The sequence below is a fragment of the Rhipicephalus microplus genome, chromosome 7 (assembly GCF_043290135.1).
Source record: "Rhipicephalus microplus isolate Deutch F79 chromosome 7, USDA_Rmic, whole genome shotgun sequence".
NCBI classification, from domain to species: Eukaryota; Metazoa; Arthropoda; class Arachnida; order Ixodida; family Ixodidae; genus Rhipicephalus; species Rhipicephalus microplus.
The window spans coordinates 129,225,747-129,252,876 of record NC_134706.1 but is presented as its reverse complement, the minus strand read 5'-3'; the positions used below and the strand labels follow the sequence as shown (position 1 = coordinate 129,252,876).

At 43.0% G+C, this 27,130-nt stretch overlaps 1 protein-coding gene across 2 annotated transcripts in view; it reads left to right on the top strand.

Annotated features, from left to right (window-relative positions):
- The window catches only part of LOC119183134 (retinol dehydrogenase 11), a 57,194-nt gene that overhangs the window by 19,385 nt on the left and 10,679 nt on the right, over nucleotides 1-27,130 (top strand). For both annotated transcript variants that reach the window (XM_075868296.1, XM_037433584.2), the window contains exons 3-5: nucleotides 18,422-18,658; nucleotides 24,018-24,110; nucleotides 24,773-24,952. In XM_075868296.1, the coding sequence (XP_075724411.1) occupies nucleotides 18,422-18,658; nucleotides 24,018-24,110; nucleotides 24,773-24,952 (510 nt within the window). The remainder of the gene's footprint in view (nucleotides 1-18,421; nucleotides 18,659-24,017; nucleotides 24,111-24,772; nucleotides 24,953-27,130) is intronic.

Sequence of the window (27,130 nt, the reverse complement as noted above, 5' to 3'; positions counted from 1 at the left end):
CAAAACGTTTTGGTTCAAGTCCTTCTCAGATCCTTGTTTTTTATATTTGCATTCGTAGGGTCTGCGCTGCCAAGGTCATTGTCTCTTAACGGTCCCCCACGCAAGTTGTGGTACTAATGTCTGTCCTAGTCATTCCGAGATAAATACAAACACTCAATTACATGTGACGCCAACCTACGTAGAGTGGTTCTTGGTACACGGATGTGTGCCACAGAGTATTCACAGTTCATATCTACACCTAGAGGAAAGGGTTTGACGGCGTACGCTACAAGATGTTAACTGTCCCAAACTGTGACTTGGCATGAATGCCCCACTTTGATCGAAAAAGCTTGCTTTCAAATTTCCCGTTGGGAGCGCTGGTAGAAGCATGAGCACGGCACCATTCGTGCTCGGCCGCTCTGATTGACGTAATCCTGACGTATTAGCCCCCACAGTTAGAGTGGTGGCACCTGGTGGGAAGCCTGGATGACGTCACGGCAAGGACTCTTCGACGCCCGCCGCTGCGCGCATACATAACATGCGCTCACATTGCACGCTGTTCCGTTGTTCGTGATCATTTCTCGCTTGACTCAAGCTTCAGATGAATGACGAAAGCAGAATTGCTGATGTTCCTAGTAAAACGAAAGAAAAAGTTTGTTCAGTACAATCGCCAATGGTTACGGTGCTCCACCATACTCACTTCAATCAGGTTTGTGTATGCCGCGCTGAAACTCGAGGATGGGTTTGATTCTCGACTGCTGCAGTCGCATTTCGACGGCAGTGAAGAGCAAGAGCATGCCAGGTGGTCAAAATCATACTACAGCGTGTGTCATATTCAAGTCGCAGTTTTTACAAGTAAGGTAGCATATTTACATTACTATATACTTGCTTCCTTCACGAGCGCTTTCTTTCAAAGATATGTTCTCACTTCGCCAAGACTTGTATGGGACATATGCGTCTATCTGGTGAAGGACTGTTTTTTTTTTGCCTGTGTGCCAAGCTTCACACGCATTTGCAAAAGCCGATGCACTATCGAGGCTCGCAACATATCTTCAATGCGCTTGGCCGTGAACACTACCTCAACTGTTATATTTATTTATTATGTATATACTCTTTCGCTCCTTGTGTATTTTGATTCCACGCTTTTCTAGAAGTGATTTCAGGGCTTCATCTCACTTAAAACTAGTTGAGGTTCTTGCGCCGACATCATGCAGCATCGTAGCAACAGCGCTGCGGCTGTTACGCTAGTAAGTATACTGGTTTAAATAGCCCACTCGTGTATGAATTTTCCTCGCAATTGATAATCTCCAAGTTCCATGAACCTGCACGTGGATATAACGTGAGAAATCAGACACTGATTCAATGAGGCGAAGAACGTTTAATTATCACGCGGTTTACATGAATGAGAGCGTCATCGAAACCGTGCACAATGCTCGCTGTGACCTTCAGGCATTTGCTTTGCGAAGAATTGCTATTAATAGCGTTCCCATGCGAATCAAACATTACCACTTGTGACCAGGTGTTTGATTTGACCAGCAGTTCCTGCATATTTGAATATGAGGCCACATAAGTGCAAGTGACTAACTGTTTAGAAGAAATATTTACGTTATTAAAGTACAGATAACATGTCAGCATTTCACTGAGCATTTAAATGGACCGTACTACTTTGTTCAACATCACTTTTGATATACCTAAAGATATTTTCTTCGCGATTTCATCTAACGTCTCTTTTAGCAGAAATTCCTTTTTTGTCAAATAACCCGAATAATATGAATAAAAACAACTATGTACTTAGTGAATTTGAAGCACCATAAGTTTATTTATAATTCTTCGGAACACATGTTTTAACTCCAGAGTGTACGCCAAGTTCCACAGAAATTTAGAATTATGAGCGTAGAGCTTTAAAGGACCGCTTTCTTGGCGTAAGCAGTGAAAGCAACGAATGTCTTGCTGTCATGCCCCACCATTTTCACAATGAATCTTCCGTTTCGAGGAAAGCTTGCCCATCAGATTATCGCAAATTTCGGCAGGTCACTTAACTTTCGCTAGCAGCGTGAACAGTCATCCTCTACCTTGGTAGACTTGCATCGCAACGTTGAGCAATTATCCCCACCGTATTGCGGGCGCGTGGCGGCCACACACACACACACACACACAAAAAAAAAAGGAGCCGCACGCAGTAGCCACTCTCAGCAAAACCCGCGACGAGGTGGTCGAGCAATTCCGGCTACATAGAGCAGTGGCGCTGTTATGCTGGTTTAAGAGACTTTTATTTCCGGATATATCTTACATTGAGTATGTGCACTCAGATAAAAGGCGCTGTTATCATCAAGAGAATTCTATTTCTGGAAAAATCATACATACACAGAAGACATTTATGTGTTACATTTTTCGTTCTCCCGACACGCTAATATATGCTAATATTCATTCAAATGCACAACAGGAGTGTTTGTACCTGTAAACAGAAATTCTAACGTGCATAAAGAAAACTATGCTGGTTTAAGAGAATTTTATTTCCCAATATATCTTACACAGCTTATGTGCACACAGAAAAATGGACAATGGTGATCAATGCATATGTACCATGCAAACTGTTATATACTGCGAAAAGAGCTTACAGCGTATGCAGTGACGTACGATGCAAAAATTGTACAACAAAGACAGGACATTCATGACAACGAGATGATTAAACTTAAATAAACAGTAAGGCTATCTGAACAAACAAGGGGGGGGGGGTCGTTCACAGTGTAGGGTGATGTTTTGCATTCACCTGTGAAGACAGTTTGCTCTCGCGCTCAAGAACAATATTGCACAAAAACGACATGTTTCTAAGGAAGAAAGAAAAATACACACCCTAATGTCACAGTGGTGCAAGCTCTGGCCCACCTCCTCAATAGGGGAGGAAAGGCATGGACACTCTGTTGTTTTTTACCATAATGAGTCGCGTAGACCAGCGTCGGAGGAAAGCCTCTTATCCTAGCATGACTAGCTTTGCGTTGAGGTGCATAAGCATTACCTTTTTTAGCCGATGTAGCAGAGGAAACAAGGCTCTCTGAGGGCGTCCCCTCAGGCGGGCCAGTCCCCTCCGCTTCCATAAGACGAAGGCTCCGATAGCCATTATGAGTTGGACGAAGTTATCCCTGTGGCTAAACTTCCACTGCATACTGGACGACGTCAAATAGTTACCTTTTTTCACCCTTCACTTAGCAAACACACGTGCGTAAACTTCCTCTTAGAGATACATGTCTGTGTTGCTGGATTTAAGACAGAAATTTGAACATATCAGTAAATTTTGTTAGGAGTTGTGACTCAAATGATTATCCAGTATGCAATCGTCTGGGTAGTAACGGACAACCTTTATCCCATGATAAGCGTACAAGCTCATTTCCTAAACGTGGCTTCTGCTTGAAGCTTACGAGTCACCTACAATTGTTAAACGGCTGATGGCGAAAATGTTGCAAAAATGGCCGGAGTTTCACGTCCCAAATTGATGGTCCGATGATGAAGGACTCCACAATGAGATAAATTCGAAAATTTTGACCAGTTGGAGTTCTTTGACGTGCCCCTAAGCATATGTGCGTCTCGCGGATTTCGCCTCCACTGAAATGCGCCTGCGCAGCCGTGATTCGCTCCCCCACCTTTCGGTTTAGCTTGCAATCAAACACCATGACCACTGAACCACCTCGGCATGTGCATGATTAAGCGAGGATCATGCGCGTAGATGCGATCATTCGCGTCCATAGCACAGAGGGCAGCCTCGCTGAACGAGTGCTGCAGGCATTTAGGAACAACATGCGATCCCTCGGCAGTGAAATATCGTTTCAGAAGCACCCACCCCATTCCTGTATTCTCTTTCAGGGGCGAAGCTCTTTAAAGCGGCACCCGTTCGTCCCTCGTAGTCGTAGTCGTAGTGTGTAACCAGTCTTACCTTTTGACCTGCACGGTGGTGCCGGTGGGGATTTCTCCTGTGCGTTGTTGAACAATAAAAAATTCGCAGCGTGCGCGTTAACCTAAAGCTGCATTCTCCTATCTCTCATTTCCCATTCGCAGACATCGGCATCTGCATTGAGCACATTCTGGCAAGAACGGGTTGCTACACTATACTGGCTGGGCGTAACCTCCTTGGTTTTAGAAAGGTTTAGCGAGTGTTGAGCTGCAGTGCCGTTAATACAGTGAACTAGTATATAGCATGAACTCGAGTTGGTTAGAGGTGGGAAGTAAACACGTGGCGCAAGCCGTAAGAAAGTGTGCGTGTGCCTCCTCTCGTTCAGTTCTTGGAATGTCCGCTGGATTGTGGCGCTTCTATATGAGGAATACATGATGAAAAGATGCGAGATAGTGGTACTTTGAGTGTCTAATAGGTGGACGAACGACAACACAGACAGATGCATGGATGGACGCACGGATGGCTGTACGGACGGATGGACGCATGGACAGACGCAGGAGTGGATGCACGAATGAAAGCAGGGATGGACGCACAGACGAACACGCGGACGCACGAACAGACGCACGCACGGACAGGCGGATGGACGCACGGGCGGCCACGCAGACGCACGCATGGATGGACGGAAGCAAGAACGAATGGATGGACGGATGCTTCGCCCCACTCTCCATCAAATTGCTTGGTCTAACTGTATCACAAGCATTCCGTCTGTTCTTTTAGCGGGACGGCTCAGTGCTCTCCCATGGTTGAGTACGAAGTACTCGAATTCGTGAAAGATTATTTTCTAAACACAAAGGTTTTTCTCTAGGTATTATTCTATGAAACTCTATATGGTATATATAGATACTTTCAAGGTTTAGAAACACAGCCCCTTCACGACTTCCTGTTTTGTGCACCGATGTGTTTCAATAGCATTGATGGATCACAAAAACTTTAAAAAATAGCCCACTTATTTTCCACAGCCTTCTTTACCTTATTTGGCAAAATCTATTCAAATAAATGATCTTTGAGCTACATAAAAATGGTGAAACATTCTCTCGTGCATTACGCCCATTTCCTTTAAGTGAAAAACAAAAGAGAGATATTCCTTACGCTTGAAGAAAGTATAAACCCAGGTGGCCGAAATTTCTGGAGCCTACCACTACGGAGTCTCTTATAATCAAATGTTGGTTGTTTTGGGACGTTAAACACCACAAATCAATCGAAAAAAAATTGAAAACGTGCTTTCAGTTTCGATGTTAGTATCCGGTAAATGAGGTGACACAGCTTCTAGGGGTGGCCTTTTGCGTGTTTGGATGTACCTTTTGTCTTGTCGTCGGTATATTTACACTAAAACGACACAAACAATCCGCCGATGGTCTATGGAAGACTCCTTCGGTGCCTTGTCGTGCTCACTGCCTTTCGTCGGGCAATTCTGTAGTCACACTGGAGGCACACGCAGCGACACCCACAAAACTTGCACACCTGCACCTCCTTTTCAGCCATGCTCCCTGCTCCGCCATATTCCTTCTCCGGCTATGCGGAGCAGCCCCGGCATAATCCATGGCGTCGAGGGACGCGCGTGCGGATACACAAGAGGGAAGCGAAGAAAATACTTCCATGGGGTGCGCAAAAGGCCTATTCACATGCTGTGGAAGCCTCTGAGGGGGCATTCTTATCTCCCCTAAGTTTCCTCTGTCATGATCGTTTGAAGAAAGGACATGGGCAAATTTTCGCTCAGCCGCAAATCACCCGATGACACGCCGATAACAGGACTGCCGATGTGTTTTGCGGGTATTTTCAGTCTGTCATTTCGTTACACTAAGACGACATGCTGTCTTTTGAGGCGTCGTCCTCGTCGTCTGCCTAGTGTGACTATGGGGTCTTGCGACCTCGTCAGCGTGAGACTCGTCGCAGGTGGTCTGCGTCTGCCTCATGTCTTCGTCGGGGTCGTGTCAGTGTCGTGCTGCTCGAGTGTGAACGTGCCTTTACAGCAGTGTTTTGCAGAGTTACGTAAGGTCGGATGCTAGCTTTGCTTCGCAAAAACGTTCGAATAAGTTGTTATCGCATCCATTGCATTGCCCCTTTTTGGCGCTACTGTGGCTTTTTTGGCCGCGTATTCTACATCTTGTGTGCCACAGTCCAGGAACCAGTCACGGAATCTGATATTGACACCTGTCATAGGATGGGCATATCTAAGGAAGGAACTATATAGGAGCATTGTTGTACGTTTTGTGCGACGCGACAAGCAGAATGCCGTTCTCATGAAAGCTAGAAAAGTGAGGCCCTCGGCTAGAAAAATTGGTCTCAAGAGCTCAGCACAAATCTTTGTAAATGAAAACTTAACCCGTCAGGGTAAACAGTTGCTTGGTGCTGCAGTGGCAAAAAAACGAGAAGTTGGTTGGCGATTCGTCTGGACGCAAGGAGGGAAAATCTTCGCGCGAAAATCGGAGACAGCGGAGAGACTCGGAGTCTGTTGTCGGGAATATATAGATAAGATGCATTAGTGAATGAACTCTGAGTACTTGGGCTGTTTTAATTACCCCAGGATGGCCAATGTTTCAGATTGTCAAGATTATGACAAAGATAATCTCTTGTGCATCTTCAAAGTGTTGTCTGAACAGTTTGCTGCATTTCATCTAAATGCTCGCAGCATTAGAAACAAAACGGATGACATCAGCCTGTTCCTTAACCGATTCGAGAGTAAATTTCATGTTTTGTGTTTTACGGAATCTTGGCTGACTCCGAAAGATTGCCCACCACAGTTCGCGAGTTATGTTCATAATGGCATTGTTCGTTCTTTGAATCGGGGTGGTGGGATCAGTATGTATGTTAAAGATACCCTCATTCATGACGTTATCGACGACTTTACCTGTATCACGCCTCATATAGAGTTTCTTACAATGTGTGTGCAAAATGTAATAGTTGCAGCTGTTTACTGACCTCCCACTGGGTATAAGTGCGAATTTTTGTTTTTATAGAAGAGCTTCTGCGCAAACTCTATGTGATGCGTAGTCCATTCCTTATCATGGGTGATGTAAATGTTGACATGCTCAGTGGGGATGCATCATGTGAGCAGCTGAAAGCTATTCTAGACTCGTTTGCCTGTTCCAATGTCATCACACAACCTACACGTCTTACCACCCACAAAGCCACTTTGCTCGATGTAAGTATCACAAACGCCCCCAGTCAAACTTGCACCAGTGGTATATTATCACTTTATGTGAGCAATCACCTGCCTATCTTCACATTTTTGGCGCTTGATAGTGACAGGCTCGACTCAAGCGAAAAGCCGTGTTATCGTAGAATGAACTCGGATCAGCTTAACGAATTTTATCATGCGCTGGAAACCACACAGTGGAACTTCGTTTACGCAGAAAAAGACCCTGATAAAGCATACAGTCTTTTCAATGAGGCACTTAAGGTTATCTATTACCGACACTTCCCACTTATTCCATTCCGCAGGAAGAAAAAAATTCGCTAGCCTTGGGTTAGTCGATGTTTGTACAAAAGAATAAAACATAAAAACAGAATGTGTCATGCATTTGTACGGACACGTGACGCGGCTCTTCTTAGCGAATTTAAAAGATACCGCAATAAGTTAAACGCCGATTTGAAAAAGGATAAGACATGCCTCTATCAAACGCTTTTTGCTACTATACCTAATGAACCCAGAAAGCTGTGGGACGAAGTAAATAATTTATCAAACAACTCGAAAGTAAAACGTCGTATTAACATTGAAGGTTTTGCCCATGGGAAAATTGAATCGGAAGCACTCACAGAAAGGAATGAATGCTTTACGAATGTGGGTGAATTTCAAACAAATCTCAGTTCTGAAAGTTGTCATGTTACTACACATAAACGCAAAAGGTTGCTACACTAAATTAGTTTATTCCCTACAAGTCCACAAGAGGAAGAAAAATTAGTGGGAAACATTAGAAACAATGTTTTGGCAGGAATTGATGAGCTGAGTGCATTACCCATTAAATACGTTGCAGCTATTATATCTTCACCATTAACACATATTATTAACAAAATGCTTGAAACTGGAATCTTCCCCTCAGATCTGAAGCTTGCTCGTATATGCCCGATACATAGGGCAGGTGCTGTTGGGGATATAAGTAATTACAGACCCATTTTGGTGCTACCTGTGTTATCTAAAGTATTTGAAAATGTCATCAACACGCGTCTTGTTAATTTCAAAAATGAACACCAAATCATAAACAATGCACAATACGGTTTCCAGAAAAAGAAAAGCACTGAGCTCGCTTTGTTACATGTAAAGGATAAAATACTACATGACATTGAAAACAAACTCTACAGTGTAGGTCTTTTCATTGATCTAAGGAAAGCGTTCGATTGCGTTAATCACGACATTCTGCTACTGAAACTTAATGACTATGGCATTCGCGGCTTCGCCCTAGATCTTTTAAAAAATTATTTTTCTTGCAGAAAGCAGTGTGTCAAAATTTGAGATGTTACCTCCCCTACAACCACGATAACACAAGGAGTGCCCCAGGGGTCGATTCTGGGACCCTTGTTATTTATATTGTACGTTAATGACTTATTAAATATTTGTAACTCTCCCAAGTTAGTAATGTACGCTGACGACACCAACGTCTTTTTTTCAGCGCACACAGTTACTCAGCTTCAGAAAGTGATAAACGAATATCTTGTTCAGTTGGATGGTTGGCTTTACGCTAATAAACTATCCATAAATAAAAAGAAATCTAATTACGTCCTCTTTAAGCCCGTTAATAATCCCTGTGACACAGAGCTTACGCTAACGTATCAGGGCACCGTCTTAGAGCACGTAAAATGTCAGAAATTTTCAGGCGTGTGGTTTGAAGAAAGCATATCGTGGAATACACACATCAATAAACTCACTTCAGAGCTAAGCAGAGCCGGTATAATATTTAAACTATCCAAGTTAATTCCTTTACATCTAAAAAGGCGATATATTACGCGCATTTCTACTCCCGCTTATCTTATTGCACACTTGTTTGGGGTACCACAACAACTACTGATTACTACAAACTGGAAACAATGCAAACGAAAGTGCTCAGACTTTTCGAGAACTATATTGGTGAGCCAAAAGACTTACTTACAAATCCTTTATTTGTTAAGTATAATTTGCTTAAAGCAACCAAATTATAGGATTATAAACTCTTCCTGCACATACAGAAATATGATCTGATAGATATTGCACATGCAACATCAAGACGTTATCCACTACGTAATACACAAACACCAATACCAAGAACACGTACGAACTACGGAAGGTCAGCCCTCAGCTATCAGATACCTGCACTAATAAATCGTGTATCTTCACAAATAAACTTTGATATCCCATTCTACAGATTTAAAAAAACAAATAAGACACTTCCTATTAAATGACTGTGCAGCCGTTACAGCATAACCTCATTAACTGTCACTGCACCACTGTTCTTGCATTGCATTTTTTATACGTTCAAACGTTTGCATTTTCGGTATGTGCAGTTATCCTAGTTATATGGGTGCATTTTAATTTCTGATGCATTTCCCTGTTACATTTATTTCGCTGTATCTGTGCATTTTTGTTGTACCTCCTTATATTTACTTTGCTATGTACCGATGCTATTATATCTTGTCAATTTGTATAAGTTGTATCATGTCGTGTTAGTTATACTTTTTATTCGCTGCTGCCTGTACGGTCCCCCAGGTCCCTTCAAGCTGTTTTTCAACAGCTTTTTTGCCTGGGGAACCGCCAACTTTTTGTGTTGGAAATAAACCCAAACCCCATTTCTCGTCATTGTCATTGCTCTACTCTCATAGGACCAAGCATCCCATCACGATGCGTCTTTCCTTCTCCGGTATTATGCACCGTACTTTTTTTTGCGCATCCTATGGCTTTATCCAATCTAGCGGCGTAAGCGTAGCCGGCGCGGCAGAAATCACTTGCGTGAGGTGTCTCCTTCATTGGGCGTGGCTTAACCATAGACTCCGTGTCTGTCGCTACCATGCATCCCATGCCTTAAAGGGCCACTCACCAAGCTCCCGAAATACAAAAAAGGACGCAATATGCTTTCCTGATATTTGTCGTGCTTCTTGGCGCACTACTGTGACGTAGACAGTAGTAGCCGTGAGGTCTACAGCGTACACGCTCTTGAATCGTTGATATACGCGAAATATCACATGCGATTAGTCTCCCTCACTACTTTGCCATGCAGCTGCCCATCCGTTCTTCTTTGTGTCGCATGAATATTGTGCACAATCAATCGATCAAATTTCATTTTTTTTTTTAGTTTACAACCACGCAACAGCCTGCAGCCGAGATGTGCGAAATGCTGATAGGCTCGAGCGCTTAGTGCTGATATTGTTCACGCGCATTCAAGAACGAAGAGGCGAAGAGGATGCTTCGTGTATATGAAGGAGAGGAGAAAATCACACCCTCGTCTTTGAACGCGGGGTGATGAGTGGCCTTTTAAACCTGGCCTATCAAGAAACGTGCATGCTTTAAGGCGGCTTAAAGTGTATCGCTTAAAGAAAGCGCGCAGCACAGTCACAGCGAAACTGAAAGAGTCACTTTTCTGCAGCCCCACCCCCTTTTTTTTAACCCTCGTGGGACAACTACTACAAGCAGACTTTCATGGTACCCACTATGATATAAATAATTGTAATTTTTGTGTAGGGGGGAAGCGTCCATCATGTCATTATGTGTCAATCTTCGGAAAAAAAAGTGGTACCATCTAACCACTTGTAAGTATTTATGTTCAATTTATGGCTTAATGACTCAATCGCTGCGCCATTCGCATTGTGTGTGGCCTGGTAGTTACTTTAACGTTTGAAAACACCTTATTACAGGTGTTAACGTGACTCCTTACACGACATGAAGCCTGCATGGGACTAGCTTGCAATGAAGTTGGAAGCACGCGCACTGCTTAGTCATAAAGAAAAAAAACGGGCACAGCTCAGTGGTGGAGCACTGGATTGCCACTCAGAGGGCCCAAGTTCGATTCGCATTCCGTCCATGATATTTATTATTATTCTTTATATTTATCGCCATAGTGGTTACGACCCCACCTATGGTGGCAGTGGACACTTACAGGGCCAGAATCGGCTATTATTGTGATATCACAACGCTTTCTGTCACGTTGTGTACAAATGTAAACGTCAACATTGATGACACACCACGCATTGCGAGTTTTAGCAAATGGCTTGAAACTTGGTGTGCATATTCCTGCAGACCTTATGAATGGGCAACTGGAGATAATTCATCTTCGATAAGCTGCATATTGGTGCAGAGCATCACTTGGCTGGATACACTAAGATGTCGGACGATTGTTCCGCATGTCGTGTACCAGGACCAGCGAAAAGACTTCTCTTTTTCGCTCCAAATGAACACACCAACAAAACAAATTGTGCATGTATTCCAGGCCTAATAGTTTATTTTTTATGCAACTATGGAAGCTGACTGTTTGCGGAATAATAAAATATCATTTTCACGCTAATTAACCCTATTATTTGAATCTCAAACAAAACAAAACATTGCGTCATTTTCTTTCTTTGAATGTAAAACTGAATGCTCCCGAATCATCATACAAACTTGACGCATCTCCAGATAATGCATCATAATGCGTGACTGAAGCACGGGCACAGCTTCTCATAAGGGTGATTCAACGCAATATCGAACAATGCGTGGCCGCTCAAATTTTTGAAAATATTTCAAAGTTTTATATAATGTACTATGAGGAGAGGAAAGAGATGTTTAATTGGCTTTGTCTGAAGAAAAATTTGAAGCATAGTAGATCAATATTGACGAAAATTTGGAGTGCCAAGCTTACCTGCTGTGGTGTTTTTTACCGGATTTGGTGAGAAACACTCAAAATATACTAAAGTTGTGTACCTCAAAAGTATTTAACAAAACGTTTGTATGTTTTTGCTTGCGTTCTATTGAAACTCACCGAAGACAAGGAGATGAAAAAGAAGACAAGGGGGCATGGAAGAGCGCGCGCGTTAATGAGCAAAAAAGAAAGAATATTGTTACTTTTTGTTCGCGTTAAACGCTGTCTACGCTTGTCTCGTCTCGTTTCTGTTACGTGGTGTCTTGGCCAGAATGGCGGCTTTTCTTCTCCCCACTGGCCACTGAATAACAGGTCGAAGGACAGGCCTGCGAGGACGCATGAAGAGGATTCCCAGTGCGACCCAACGGCAGCGATACGGGACATCGCCATCTGAGGGAGCGGCACAGACACGGAGGACGACACAGCTATCGATGAAGATTCGCCGCTGAAATATGTCAGAGACCAGCCGTTTCCTCAATTTTTCAAAAACAACAGAGAAGTAATTTCAAAAAAAAAAAGAAAAGTGCTGAAAACGCAAATAACCCGCCTAGTAAACGAAGCAGAGAATAAGCTTCCGGAGAATGAAGACCTAAGGCAATATCACTGCGAGCCAGCCAGTTCAGAAGCATTGCCGACATGTTAAAGAAAGTTTACAAATGGATGGAACAGTTCATAACGCCAGAAACAGCCGAAGCCAAGTCTTCGAGGACAGTTGAGTACGAGCTAAAGACAATTAGCACTCTGCATGACATCAATGCTTACTTTCGCGGACAAGAACATCGCGAGCTAGTGAGGGAACAATCAACTTCCAATGACAATGCCAGCCAAGCGCCGCAAAGGTGAAATTGATGAAGTTTGATGGCTACAGAAGGAAGTGGCAGATATTCTGGCATCAGTTCAAAGTGGCTGTTAACGCGAGAACAGAATTAAAAGAGAACTGAAAGTTCACGTACCTTCTATCACTACTAACCGGGAGAGCGGCACCTACTGTTAAGGGACTTCAATATTCAGAGTGCAAGTTTGGAAAGCTATCGACATGCTCAAGCAACGATACGAGAAAGACTAAGCGCTTGTAAAAATGCACATGAAAGAGCTAACTAACCTGAGTACAGTCGCAAGCTGCAGTGACTATGAAGGATTGAGAAAACTGTCAGACGAGGTACAAATGCACACACGTGGGCTTAATTCCTTAGGCGTGAAAATCGAGTCCTATGCATCGATGCTACTACCAGTATTGAAAAGATCTTTACGTGCGGAGCTGCACATGGGGCTCCAACTGAAACAAAAAGAATTGGCCGGTAGGTCTTCAGATCGAGATCAGAATGCAACTAAACATCATGAAGAAACTTTGAAGCGTTCAATGAAATATATGGAATGCTTAGTTGACGGCAGAGAGTAATTGGTAGATTGGAAGGAAAGCCACGGCAACAAATTTGACAGCAGGCAACAGAAAAAAAATGGTTATTTTTCCGAGCACTGCGGCAAAGTTTTGCATATTCTGTAAGACTGATACCCACTATTCTAATGACTGTAGAGAGAATATGCCATATGAACAAAAGAAAATGAAGCTAAAAGCGTGCGACTAACATATACACGTCAATGCCGGCCATGATCGATGCAGAGAAATATGGCACCTACCTAAGATTGCACAGATTAACAGCTTGGGTTCTAAGATACATACAGATTATAAGAAAGAAGCGAATATTCAGCTATGTAAGTTTTGAGGAACTGAAAAATGCAGAGACGGCGATAATAAAACTAGAGCAACAAAAGATACGGCAACATATTATACTCAACAAGAGCAATACGACTAAGACAACAAGGATGTTTTTTTGTGGTAGGGAAGTCTTTGAAGATGAGCAAGGGCTAATAAGGCACAAGGGTCGTCTGTCTCAAAGTGGACTGTCATACAACGAAAAACATCCATTTGTGCTATCTAAGTGGCAGCCCCTACAAAGCTGCTAGTAGGACATGTGCATCAACTCGCGTTACATGAAGAAGTCAGTACAACACTGTCACAGCTTAGAACGAAGTATTGGATAATCGAAGGAAGGCAGCTGCTGAAGAAGGTTATTCATGGTTGTTCAAAGTGTCAGCGATTTGACGCTAAACCAGTTAAGCAAGACACAGCACCACTGCCTGCTGACAGAGTAAACCACCAACAACCAGTTGAAGTAACTGGTGTAAATTTTGTAAGCCCGATGCTTGTAAAAGACGCCGGGAAAGGCATGACAAAACTGTACATCGCAGTATTCGTGTGTGACCACAACAAGAGCTGTAAATCTCGAAGTTGTCAACAACTGCAAAATGGAAGCATCCTTACATGCATTCAGAAAATTTACAGCGAGAAGGGGCTTATGTCGCACAATATATAATGACGACGCAAAGACATTCAAAAAATGTAACAGAGAAATCAATCATATATTGGAGGAATTACAAGAAGGATTTTCTAAAAGAGCTAACCAAGGAGATCAATAAATAGAAGTTCATCGCCGAACAAGCGCCTTGGTGGGGAGGCTAATATGAAAGGATAATACGAAGCAAGAAATAATCAGTGGGGAAATTAATCGGAAAGAGATTGCTAACTAGGGAAGAGCTGGAAACAATAACCTGTGAAGTTGAAGTGGTGCTTAACAACAGGCCGTTGACTTAAGTATTTATACAGCGAACCGGATGAACCACTACGTATTGTGCCGGCTCACATAATAGGTCAAAAAATATAGACTTCAAGGTAATGATGAAGATAAACGCAAAGTCAAAATTGAAGAAATCTGGAGAAAGCGGCAAAACGTCATGAAAGATTGGTGGGAAAGATGGAACAAGGAATACCTGAAAGAATTGAGACAGCAAGCTTACGCAAGTAAACAAGAAACGGGAGTGAACCGAGGAGACATTGTATTCCTTGGTTTACGCACTTCTCGTTCACTTTGAAACCTGGCTAAAGTCATGGAAGTTTATTCTGGAGTAAATTCTTGCTTTTCATTTGCATTGAACGCCGTCCACGCTTGATTCGCCTTGTTTCTGCGACAAGTTTATTTATTTATCGCTTTCTTGCGCGGAGTGCTGATTACTATAAAATACCTGAAAATCAACCCAGAATATCTTTTCTTGCCCACTTTGCACGTCTCCATTTCAATAAGGGCGTAGGACAGTGTGGCAAGAACTCTGGATTACGTTCTAAGCAAGCTCATTTTAAAAAGTGCTAAAGCTTCTATAAAGTACGCTTTCCAATAAAGAGATACAGTAGCGTTACCCTTAAGAAAAGAAAATACTACGAAAAATTCGAACGATGGCTAAAAATATTTTAAGTTTATCTTAAAGTTTACCCACCTATTCTCCTGCAGAGGAGCTTCCGCAATAAATAAAATATGTTGCATAGTTTGGTTTTACTTGCAGTTACGGCCCATCGAGTAAGGCCCTTGCGCGAAGATAGGTAATTGTAAATCGAACTTTTTGTCCGCAAACCACATGGAATGCAGGCCAATACTTAAGTTTCTTGAAAGACAAGCAGCACTAAAATATATCTAGGCTGCATTGACGATGCCAATTTTGAAAAGAATTGTTCACGGGAGCGGCCATGAAGGCGGGATTACCGAGCAAGCAAGCAGGCGCAGTCCAGCGGGTTCCGGTGCAAAGAGGGCCCGTCGAATAAAGCCCTTGCGAAAAACTGAGCACACCATGTAGGTCTGAAGAATGTATGACATTTTGATCGCGCACGGCTTTTCAATTTAGCATGATACTGTATCGGGTAACTACGTGTCACCGCTGCAAATCAGTTGTGAGAGACATGGTAGGGAAGGATTGGAATAGAGTATTGTACGCGTGGTTCCTTGAGGCACTGCGGCATCAAAGTGTGGCGTATAAGCTGTTAACTCTGCGAAAATATTGTTTCGTTGCATTAGCTTCTTGTGCATCAAACGGTTGTCTGCACAATAACTCCACTTAGAGCTATACTTTGCCGCCATGAGACGCACGGGAGGCCGACTGAAGCGCAAGCACTCTGGGAGTCCACTGAGGTGTGAGTAGAGGACTGTGCACTCGGCTAGTACGCGTCGTCTGCTTCTGTCATCTGAGATGGGCAGGCGCATCTGGTTATTTAGAGTTTTGCGTTTGTTCTCTTTTGACTTGGCTGCTAGAGTGGCACCTTTACGCTAGCGCAGTCACTAGTATAATACTTGGTAAAATTTGACATCCCGAAACCACCTTATTAATATGAGCGACGCCGTAGTGGAGGGCTCGGAAAATTTTGGGCCACCTGAGGTTCACTAACATGCACCCAAATGTAGGCACATGGGCCTAAAGCACCATCGCCTCGATCGAAAACTCGACCACCGCGACCGGCATTCCATCCCGTGCCCTGCGGGTTAGCATCTTAGTGCGTTAGCCACCAGAACAAACAAAAAGCGCAAATAACTTATACTACGTCCATACTTCTTTCTTAGCCGTGTTTACTAGGTGCGCACGGCTGCGATGCGAGCAAAGGGCGAATAAATTTCCGTCACTCCGAGGCACTTGCTTTAAAGCTACCTCCAGCGGTATAGCAATCTATTCGTTTGAGGACACGCAAACGAGCCCTCTCCGCAGCGGAACACGCCGGACTGTCCGCTCTTGCTTGCTCGGTAATCCCGCACTCATGGCCGCTCCCTTGATCAAATCATTTCAAAAATGGCATCCTCAGTGCAGCCGACAGCTATTTCACTGATTGTTGCTTTCTAAGGTACCTATAGGTGTAGGCCTGCGTTCCATAAACTTAGCGGGTGCGAAGTTCGATCTACAATTGCCTATACATGCGCAAGGGCCTTATTTAATCGGCCGTACCTACATGTGAAACCAAATTGTGCAACATGTTTTTATTGATTACAAAGCTCATGTGCAGGATCGTAAGCGCAGAAAGTTGAAGAATTGTCAAAAAGGTTTTTTTTGCTCGTCACAATTTTCTATTGAACGCTGCGTTCTTGAAGCTAGAGCTATTGTAACTCTTCATTGAAAAATATTAATAATATAGGCTCTAAAGGTTTATAAGTAAGCATGCTGAGAACTTAATCCAGAATTTCGGCTGGTCTGTTATGCGCTTATTTTGAAATATAGACCCGCAAAATAGGCAGGACGACACTTTCTTGATCAATTTCAATTATTTTTACAAAAATACCTACACTATTCAGAGAATCAAAACGTACTCGAACTCAACCCACAATGTGCCTATTATTTGCTAAACAAATTTAAGGTATTCAGTTTTAACACATTTGGTTTAACTCATCACCAAAGTGGCAAAAACAGCAAATCAGCTAAGCATGGCTCTCCAGTTCTTCGTCATTATGAATGCACTGTGCTTCGAAAAATAATTTTTTTTCATCAAACCCAATTACATATATTATTTTCCAATCATCAGGCGGCATTACAAAAAATATTGGAATAAATTTAAGAGGTCGACCTGTCATTCTTCGTTCAGTCATACGTGGAATAACTGTTTTCGATGTAATATAAAAATTCTCGGCCAATATATCCGTACAGATGCTTAGCCAGTGAACCAGTGTGGTCCTGGCGCTTATCGCTGGATTACTACAGAAGCATCAGCTATGTTTTTCTTTATCATATATTTATTACGACCGCAAAGGAACTTGGTTGGTCTCTTACGCTAATGACAATATTTCGATTGGACCAGCGCTGACTACTTTGATTTACCCAAGTTCTTGCGGTGCATATGCGCAAGGAGCTCTTGCGCACGTTAGAGGTACAGATTTTCGTTTCGCCAAGGCATAGACATCCTGGCTGTAATACCACTGCAACGTCAAAGTGTAAGCTGGAAAAAGCCTTCAGAGAGCCTCTTGGAATTCTTAGAGTGATTACTGCTATTGTAAATGCTAGGTATCTCTTAAGTCTTATTCATAATGATTTTAAGGAGTAGGGAAGTAGAAGGATGCCCATTTGGGTGAGGTGGCGATAAAAAATTCCACGCATCTCCACGAAGGTTGTTATGACAAGTGGATGAATCACTGGCGATCGTTCTTACCGTAAATCACCCATTTCATTGCGCAATCACGCACGTGTATCAGTGACAACGTGTGCGCAGAGTATGTAAAACGTGTTTTTTTTTTTGAGGGGGTGGGATTGATCCGCCCCTTCCGGTACCCTCCACTCCAAGGTAGCAGTTTGGTGTGGGCGTTGCTCTTTTTCCGCTGCTTCCAGAGCCATCGCCTCCAGGGTAGTTTGTTGACGGTGTCTGCATTGGCGTTCACGGGCAAGAGCACATTCACGTTCGTTTTCATCTATGGCAGAAAGAGAATGTATGGTGTGGATCGCGCTTATTCTTCATCGCCATCTGAATGACGTAGAGTGGGTATGATAGCGTCTAGTACATCGTCATCAGTGTCATCATCATCCTGCCTAAGCCTACGCCGCTAATGAACGTACGAGAATATTGAAGGAGCAGCTGGCTGTTGCGCTCAGATTACCTGCAAGAGGTGAACAGTGACGTGCATCAGCCCAAACAATGGCAATCACTTGGTTTTCAGAATACACTCCTGTGTCGCATGTGTGTACATTGCAGTGTTTTACCCGCCACGGTAGTCTAGTAGTTATGGTGTTGGACTGCACACCCGTAGGTCACGGGATAATTTCTTGGCACTAGTACTTAAGAAAATGAAACACGATTATTACAACTCTTGTGAAGGAAACATGAATTCTTGTCGAAGTACAGGAATCGGCAAGGAGACTGCCCGTGAGCTGTGCCGGCGCAAGGCTCGCGTTATCCTGGCCTGCAGAGACGTCAATAAGGCTCGTGCAACTGCAGAGGAGATCGGGCGTGACACCGGCGTGCGACCATTGTGTATGCGCCTGGACCTCTGCTCCTTCGCCTCCATCAGGCAGTTCGCGTCCCAGGTGGTCGCTCAGGAGGAGCACCTCGACGTGCTGATCAACAATGCCGGCGTATTGTGTGAGTGCACAACGTTCTAATCGTTCCCCATACCTCTCCATGAGTTGTTCTTAGTATAGAAAAAAGTAATAATTGGTATTATGAAAATTTGGAACATACAATTATGAAAATACATAGATATTTGGAGTTAAACGTCTCAAAACCACCATATGATAATGAGAAACGCCGTAGTGTAGGGCTCGGAAATAGCGGCCATCTGGGATTCTTCGACGTGCACCCAAATCTGAGAACACGGGCCTACAGTATTTCCACCTCCATCAAACATTCAAGCGCCGCAGCCGGAATCCGATCCTGTGACCTGCAGGTTAGAAGCCGGGTACCTGAAACCATTGCGGCGGGGCTACATTGTGAAAAAAACTTCTCTTTATACATGTATAGGCGTTTACTATCGACATTATATCAATTGGTATCAGTCCTTAGTCCTAAAATTTGTATTCCTTTAATTAGTGTGACAATCCAGGATTTACGAATAGTTCGAACTATACAGACTGGTCCAGCCATCTCTCGCCACAGTTATATATGTGCCGCCAAACACTCTCACGATGCGACAACAGTCATGTTGACGACGATTGCAAGAAGGAAGTCACACTACGTTTTTTCTTCCTAAATAATGCAATTTATGCACCAAATTTTTGAATCAACAAACGTTGGTAAAACTTCGAGTGACTAAACTAAACATCGGCTTGCAAAACGTCCGATCAGACAGCTTTTAGCATTGTTTACATAATTGTTTTTCTGCTAACTACAAAGCCAGCAAATGAAAAAAAAAGCCAGTCACGTGTTTAACTTCAAATTTCGAGTAAAGATGATAGTGTTTGGTCTGAAAAGAGAAAATATATTATAAGACGGAAATTCAAACAAGTCATAATCATCATGAAAAAGCCTGGTTTCGGTGATGCATACGAATGAAATCGGCATCAAAAGGGAAGTAAGAAGCAAGTGATGTTATTGCAATTACGCCAAAGGCTTCTCGCGTTTGAGTGATGTAGGCAGGGATTGTTATAATCTATCAAAGATCGAACATCTATGGGTGGCAGTGAAGCCATGTTTCCCTTTTTATGTGGCATTTCATCAACACAGTCGAAAAGAAAAAAAAAGTTCTTCGGGAACATGCGCAGACTTGATTCAGCTTGAATGCGGAAAAACCTGCTGTCACTCGTCTTTCTTGCCTTTATCTGGCAGTTTTCTGTCCAGAGAAAAGACCACCTCTTTTCTTTCTTCAGCGCAAGGACTTTTGAAAACAGCTTATTGTTCTCGAGGGTCAAGTGATCATTTGCATACACAGCCCGATCAGTCGCTCCACTAAAGCCAATCTGGGATGTGTGAAGCTGTGCTTTGCGTGCCTTTTTAACAAACTCATTTTTCTTCTCACGAAACACGAAACGTGCAATTATATTTTTCACCAGATTTTGCAGCAACACAATGAACACAATCAATTTCATCAGCCGAGACAGGGCAATTTATTGCCTGACCAAATAGCTTGAGAAACGCAGTGCATTCTCCTCCTTGAGTACTCGGGGAACCCTTTATTTTGACGTTGTTTATCCTGGAACACTGATCAAGATCTGCCAGCTTTCTTCTTAGGGTTTCATTTTCATCCCCAAGGGCTATTTTCGTGGCAATGAGCTCCTCCTGTATCGCGCGCATTGCATCTTATTCCTTATTTAGAAATTCCACTGTCTCACAAAGTGAACCTCGTTCCTCGATAGAGTTGCTTTTGATTTTTTCTAGGAGCCTTCCTGGTAAGTCAGTCACAAGCTCCTTCAACTTATTTTCCAACTTCATCTCGAGTCATTCCACCCTCTTCATGAGGTCACTATTTCACGGCAATTTTAGATCACGGCAAGACAAAATAAACAAAACGCTCAATGGCTCAGCAGCAGTCACGCTGTAGCTATAACAGAAGCTAATAAAAATGTAGCGCAACCAACCTGAGGATACATGAAGAGGCGCTTACATGATGTCGACTTAGCCACGAACTGCTGGCGAATGTGGCGGCAGTGCTGTCGAGCGCTGTTTTTTATAGCCTTTGTGAAGCGGTGACAGATGACTGCGCAGGTCCAGAGTTCCACCAACGGAATCCTATCAATTGATTGGAGAACCTTTCCATCCACGTGGAAAACTGATACGGAGACAGTCTACATGACAACATGCGGATAAAAGAAGAGGCACTTAGATGATGTTGACTTAGCCACTGACTGCTGCTGAATGTCCATAATCTGCTGACGAGACCATAATCTATAGAATGCAGAGCCACCTGAGGTGGCGGTACCATACGGTCTTAGCAAAGCGTAAAAAACACCAGCCTATTAGATGCGAAGCAGTTTATTGAATGACCTGTGTAACGCCTTACGTACGTGCGTTCATGCGGTCGCGCCGAAACGCGTTTCTCTCGTGGCAGGTGTTGGAGCGTTGCAGAGTAGCTGTGGTCACAGCTGCGCGTTGACGTCATGCTCCCCTCGTACGCTTCCTGGTGAAAGTCAATCTTCCTCTCGCCCGCAGCACACTCGCCAAAGCACCCGCAGTTGCCGGCTCCTCAGCCTGCTCGTAACACATCATCTCGCTTCACCCTCTTCATCACCCGCAACGCTCGACCGCAAGTCGAATGGAAGTGCTCTTTGGGCTCATTTATCTAAAATGAAATTTACACGAAACCCAACCCAACTCCTATGTCTCTGTGTTTCAAACGAAAGTTTACTCGAGTAAACGTTACACCGAGTCTCTGTTCAAACCGTCCTTCCAGCCCTCGCATCGACACTCGTTTCAAACATCGGGCGCACCACTGCTGCTTTGCACCCCGTCAGGATTCTCTTCGGAAAAGTGATCCATAATTTTTTCGTGCATAGCGTCTCATGCTCAGCACAACGTAATAGTAATCACTGCGGTCGTAAAAAGTGTGTACGCATTTATGCCTTTTCTAGACCTCCAAATATCGACATGATTATAACGCGCCCGATGTGTGCGTAATGTTTGCTTCTTGATCGACAATGTGCACAAGTGTGAACGTAGAAACCAGATCAAGATTGGTGGGCGTTGAGGAAGTGGTTTAACTTTGGCCTAATAGTTTTGTTGTTTCGGTTGACATACACACAAGCAAAATACAAACAGACAGACCGAAATGTCTGCGTTTAGGTATGCCAAGAAATAGTATCGTTTTTAATATCGTCTTTAAAACCCTAGCAATTGTTCCGTGTACGAACACAACTGATGAGTAAAGGCTCTTAGAAATGGGACACGTACTACTAAGAGCCTGACATGGCTGCTTGCTTTCATGCGGCGTTTGCTGCACTCGGTGGCGGGAACGACAAATCAAGCGAGTGCGCGGCACAGCGGGAGCCATATTTCATCGTGTCTGCGCCCCTCACTCACAGGGATGCGCTCATGTAGTTTCGGTCGGCACACTTACCCGGCGTAGAACGCTGTGACGGTGACGACGGTGACAGTTACGGCAGAGAGGTGGGCATGAGAAGCATCGCTCCTTAAAAAAATGGCCCCGTATGTGGCTGTTAACCTGCAAATGTCATCGAAAAAGGATAGTTTTGCGTGTGGAGAGAATGAACAAAACATTTATTTGATGTTCTGGGCAAGAAAATCGGTGACTGGTATTTTGTAGGCGCTGCGTTAGAGTGTCTCGAGCGTGCAGTGGAGGTGAACGAGCGCATCCAGTCATGTCAAACGCGAGACATGAGCGCTATCTGGCAGTTTTCTTGAAAAACGAAGTGAGCGGCTCTGAGATGGGCATCCAGACTCTCCAGTGTGCCTTAATGAAGTTGGATGATCGACCCTTTACTCTGGAAATCTTGGGAGCGTGGCCTTCAATTACTTCAGCCCAGAAAGCCACACGAGCTCTTCTAACTTTCTTGAGGGCAACATCACTCAGCGACCACTTGTGAAACCTGAACTGTGTGTGCGGTGTGTGTGTTATGTACAATTTGTATCTCCTCTCTTCTTTTCTCCCTCATTCCTCTCTATCTTGTGCAGGGTAGCACACTGGACGTAGTCTAGTTAACCTCCCTACTTTTATGATATTTTTCTTCTCTCTCTCTCTAAATCACGCTGTGGACGAAATGCGTGTTGTGGTTTTTGTGTTACCACCCGTCACTGATATTCGTCATAAACTCCTCTGACCCAATACTGATTTGGTGACTACCAAGCTAACCGAGCGGCTGCGAGCCCTGTTGCTGGTTTACTAGAGGGTTATCAATATCCTTACTTCACTTATGTATCTGCACCACACAGGCGCAGAAAGCTGAATGAAAAAAGGGGGAGTGACCGTAACTTAGAATAATATATATACGAATTGATGTGGTACTGCTTCAACGTCTACGCATATTACTACTGGATCTTCACCCAAACGGAGACCGTAAACCGGAGGTACGGGGAGCACTCGTCCTGTCTGTTATTCCTCGTACGTCTCATCTAGGTTCCACTGTATTTACCTTTCACCATGGGGAACGAATTGTACTATTGAAATTGCTACTTTCAATAGTCAATCGTACATCATCCCGAAGAACAGAATGATCAACATTGTCCAAGGGCATAGGCACCCTACGCCGCGTCTGAATATTTTTGTGGGAGTTGGTATTTACGCCAACGATGCGCTGCCCTACATCATGGTTGATTTTCTCAAAAGGGATGTGAAGGACTTTCAGGTGTGTGGGGAACACATACCACTGCTTTTATTATAAACGCGTTAATGAGAAAACGAAGGACCGAGCTATGGTCACACTAATTACGCAAGATTCATCACGAGCAGAGAGTGAACCTTCGTACCCGTCCAAAAATTTAATGTTTTAACATACGAAACTGTATGATCTTGTGCTATTAGACTCAAAGTCTGAATGATAAGTCACTCAGAAAACTTCGCAATTCTTGTGGGCTATTTTGATAAATAACGAAAATTGTTCAATATTTTGAACAGAAACATGCAACGGTGATAAAAGAATTTTCGATATTCAGATATTTTTTTCTAAACCATCTTACGCTAAGCGAAGCATAGCATTTTCCACGTTACGCTGTGAACGTAGAATCCTGGTATAGAATAAAAAAATTGTTCCCTACAAAGTTTTTATAGGTGTTCTCCGAAATGTTTTGAAAATATTCATTTCAGAAGTTCACTCAATCAAGGATATGCAATCCAAAACGAAGCACATCGAGCTTGTTCATCACGAATGAGAAAATTACATATAACGTAACATTCAATGAGAGCTTGTGAATTCAAAAAAATTTGTTTAGCTTTTTTAACCACAGCATGGACGATTTCAGCTTATGCGCAGCTTTTTATAGCTTGGTTTGTCAAAATGAAAATTTCAACCAATTTCTGACACGTGCAATGATCATAAAATGTGCTAATGTGCAGCTCCACCGAGCAGAACGGAGACAGAAGATGGATACGAGATTACATTCCAGACAAATTATCTGGGTCACTTCTTGCTGACAAACCTCCTTCTCGGTATGTATTGACATGAGAACAGCGTCTTTTTCTTTTCTTTTGAGGAAGCGAACACACGTAACTGGAGCTAAAAATACAATTTTCTCCTCCTACTATGTTACCCTTTAACAACATCAAACAATTTATGGCGCGAGAAGACGCAGGATAGGAGCAAATAAAAAAAAGTCAAGTACCAACGCCACCTCTATGCTTCCGCATCAGTCTCTCTGACGCCGATGGTCATGATTGTGTCTAGAAGTATGTATATAGGTAATAGGCGTTAAAAACAAAGTACGTCGTCGTCTCAGGTGGGAAGAAGCTTACCATACAATGTTTCATGAAATGCTGTTTAGCCAATATCACCAAAAGGCGACAAAAAGAATTGAAAGAAGAGACGTTGTGCTGACATATACATGCAGAGGTCTCACCATTTTGTTTGTGACAAGAGAGTTACATTTCCTTTTCACTTTCTTGTCTCTTAATCAAATATGCGGTGACAAAATAATGGTTTTTAGAGCTTTCAAAGTAGTAATATTATACTAAAAATACTAAATTTTTCATTTAAGCCCTTTGAAGTTGTAATGTGCTGTATCGCGCAAGGTTTTTACGTTGCACAATTTGTTTTTGTGCTTTTGCACCAAGAAAGTTCTGCAGATGACAACACTGTATCCATAATTTTCAAGGTCTTCTGAAGAAGAGTTCACCGAGCCGCATCATCAACGTGGGCTCTATTGCTCACTGGTTCGCTGCGTTTGATGCTGACGTCGGCTTCCAAAAATACCAGCAAAACCTCGTATACCCCTGCACTAAGCTCTACATGACGCTCTTTACGATGGAACTTGCGCGCAGACTGGCTGATACCGGTAAGACCACAGAGCCACTTAAGAAAGGCACTTGCTGCAACGTGACCACCATGCTACATTGTATGCGGCTCCATGCTCAGCTTTGAATATTTCAGCATGAGGTTTGGCCCAAAATTGTGGACGCCAACTTCAAAAGGGCGTCACACGCAGCCTTTTTTTTTTCAAATGGCTTGGACGCTCGGTGTGCCCATTTCTGCGGGCTTCCTGAATGAACAGCTAGCTGTCATTCATTTCATTGTGCTGCGTATTATTTCATAGAATCACTGAATCACTTTGCTGGAGACACTACCATGTTTGACAATTGTTCGACGTGCCGCGATCCAAGACCAACGTGAAAAGTATTTTTCCCGGCTTGAAATAAATAGAACCAAAAACAAAAAACTGTGCATGTATTTCGTGGCTAACAGTTCATTTTTTATGCACGTACTGAGGTTGACTAGTGGAAAAATAATGAGATAAGTAGTTGCACACTCATTAGGGTAATGAGCGAAATTACGCATTCATTCATTTTCTTTTTTTTTGATGTAATACTGAATGCCTTGGAATTATGCCACGTGAATTTCAGGCATTTCTGACAATTAAATCGTAATGCGTTCTGAAGGGGTTATGTATGTCAAGCTACACAAGGTGGGCTTTACTACTTCAAGTCATGAGCAAGGGGATAGCGAAGCCAGTGTTTTAAACGTGGCCCTAGTGAACTAAAGTTACCCTCTTGGGTAAGGCTTCTTGTATGAGTGTAAAAGAGTGCGGAAATGTGTTAAACAATTAGAAAATCATTTCATACAGAGGAGAGTATGTTCAAGACTGCCCGGCTAATGCTGACTAAAAGTACTTGATACTATTTAAACAAAAATTGATTGATTGACGGAATTTACCGCGGCCACTCCCAGCCATTAATTGTCAAGAAGTTGAACCACTTTAAATCAACAAAACCTTCACACATCTGAAGGTGAAATTCTACTCGGAAACACCACATAGTACAAAAAGTTTGCGAGTAAGAGTTGTCAGAAAAAGTTTCATATAGGAAATTCAAGAATACTAATTGTGGCATTTTACATCGCGGAAATGGTCTGCACATTTTTCATCCTATAATGATAGCAACCATTATATATAAATTCAAATTTGAATGATTCGTAGCCGGCAGTTTGCACGGACATGTTTTAGTTAAGAATATGATGGCGCCCAAATAATTCATGGTTTTCTTTTTCCTTCCCCAATCGCTTAAAGTACTGAAATATAAGTTTTTCTTGGTGTTACTCGTAAGCTGGTAACTATTTAGTAAATATATTGCAGCGTAATTTACACGGAATGCAATATACAAGAAAAATATTTATGTAGTGCACACGCTAAAAGCAACCATAATTTATGACCCAGTGTTCCTCTTACTTTACGTTTCATTGAATATATTGAATGGTGCCTTCTCATTAGGAAGCGCTTCTATTCACATTGAATTGTACCAGGTCTCGACAGTAGGTTAAGGATTGGTCTTTCTCGCGAAATATTCTAAGACGACATTGCAACAGTTGGTGGTACCTACACTTTTTCTACCGCCGGCAAGCAAATGTGTGCGAATATTTGGCACGTAAGGCTTTCATTACGAATGCATCTCGCGTCCTATACAACCGCAAATACATTTTGTATCCTACGCATTATAGTTCTTTGATTTTATTACTACACCTAATAGCTTTATTGTTCCGATTTTTTTCTGAATGCCACACATTTCTTAGCAAACTTCGGCGACCTTGAGCGTATTTATCTATCTATCTATCTATCTATCTATCTATCTATCTATCTATCTATCTATCTATCTATCTATCTATCTATCTATCTATCTATCTATCTATCTATCTATCTATCTATCTATCTATCCACTTACGTTTGGGTGCTCCCGTGGTCACTCCCTTAACTTAGCGTACACTAAAATTAGCATGGGAGGGTAAGATGGTTTGATGGATATGACGCCCTGGTCAAGACATGAATAATGTAACCATCTCGTTGAACACGTCGTCGAACACTTCCCGCCAGACAGTGCCACATACACACGGGAGGGTATGTGCCGCTAGTATGCGGGTAGGTGCCACAGGCGATTAACACTTCGTATCTACTCAGGAACGACGAGAATACACGTGGGCAATTTAAACGCACGTGCGCTAATGAATACCCGACATCGGTAGCATC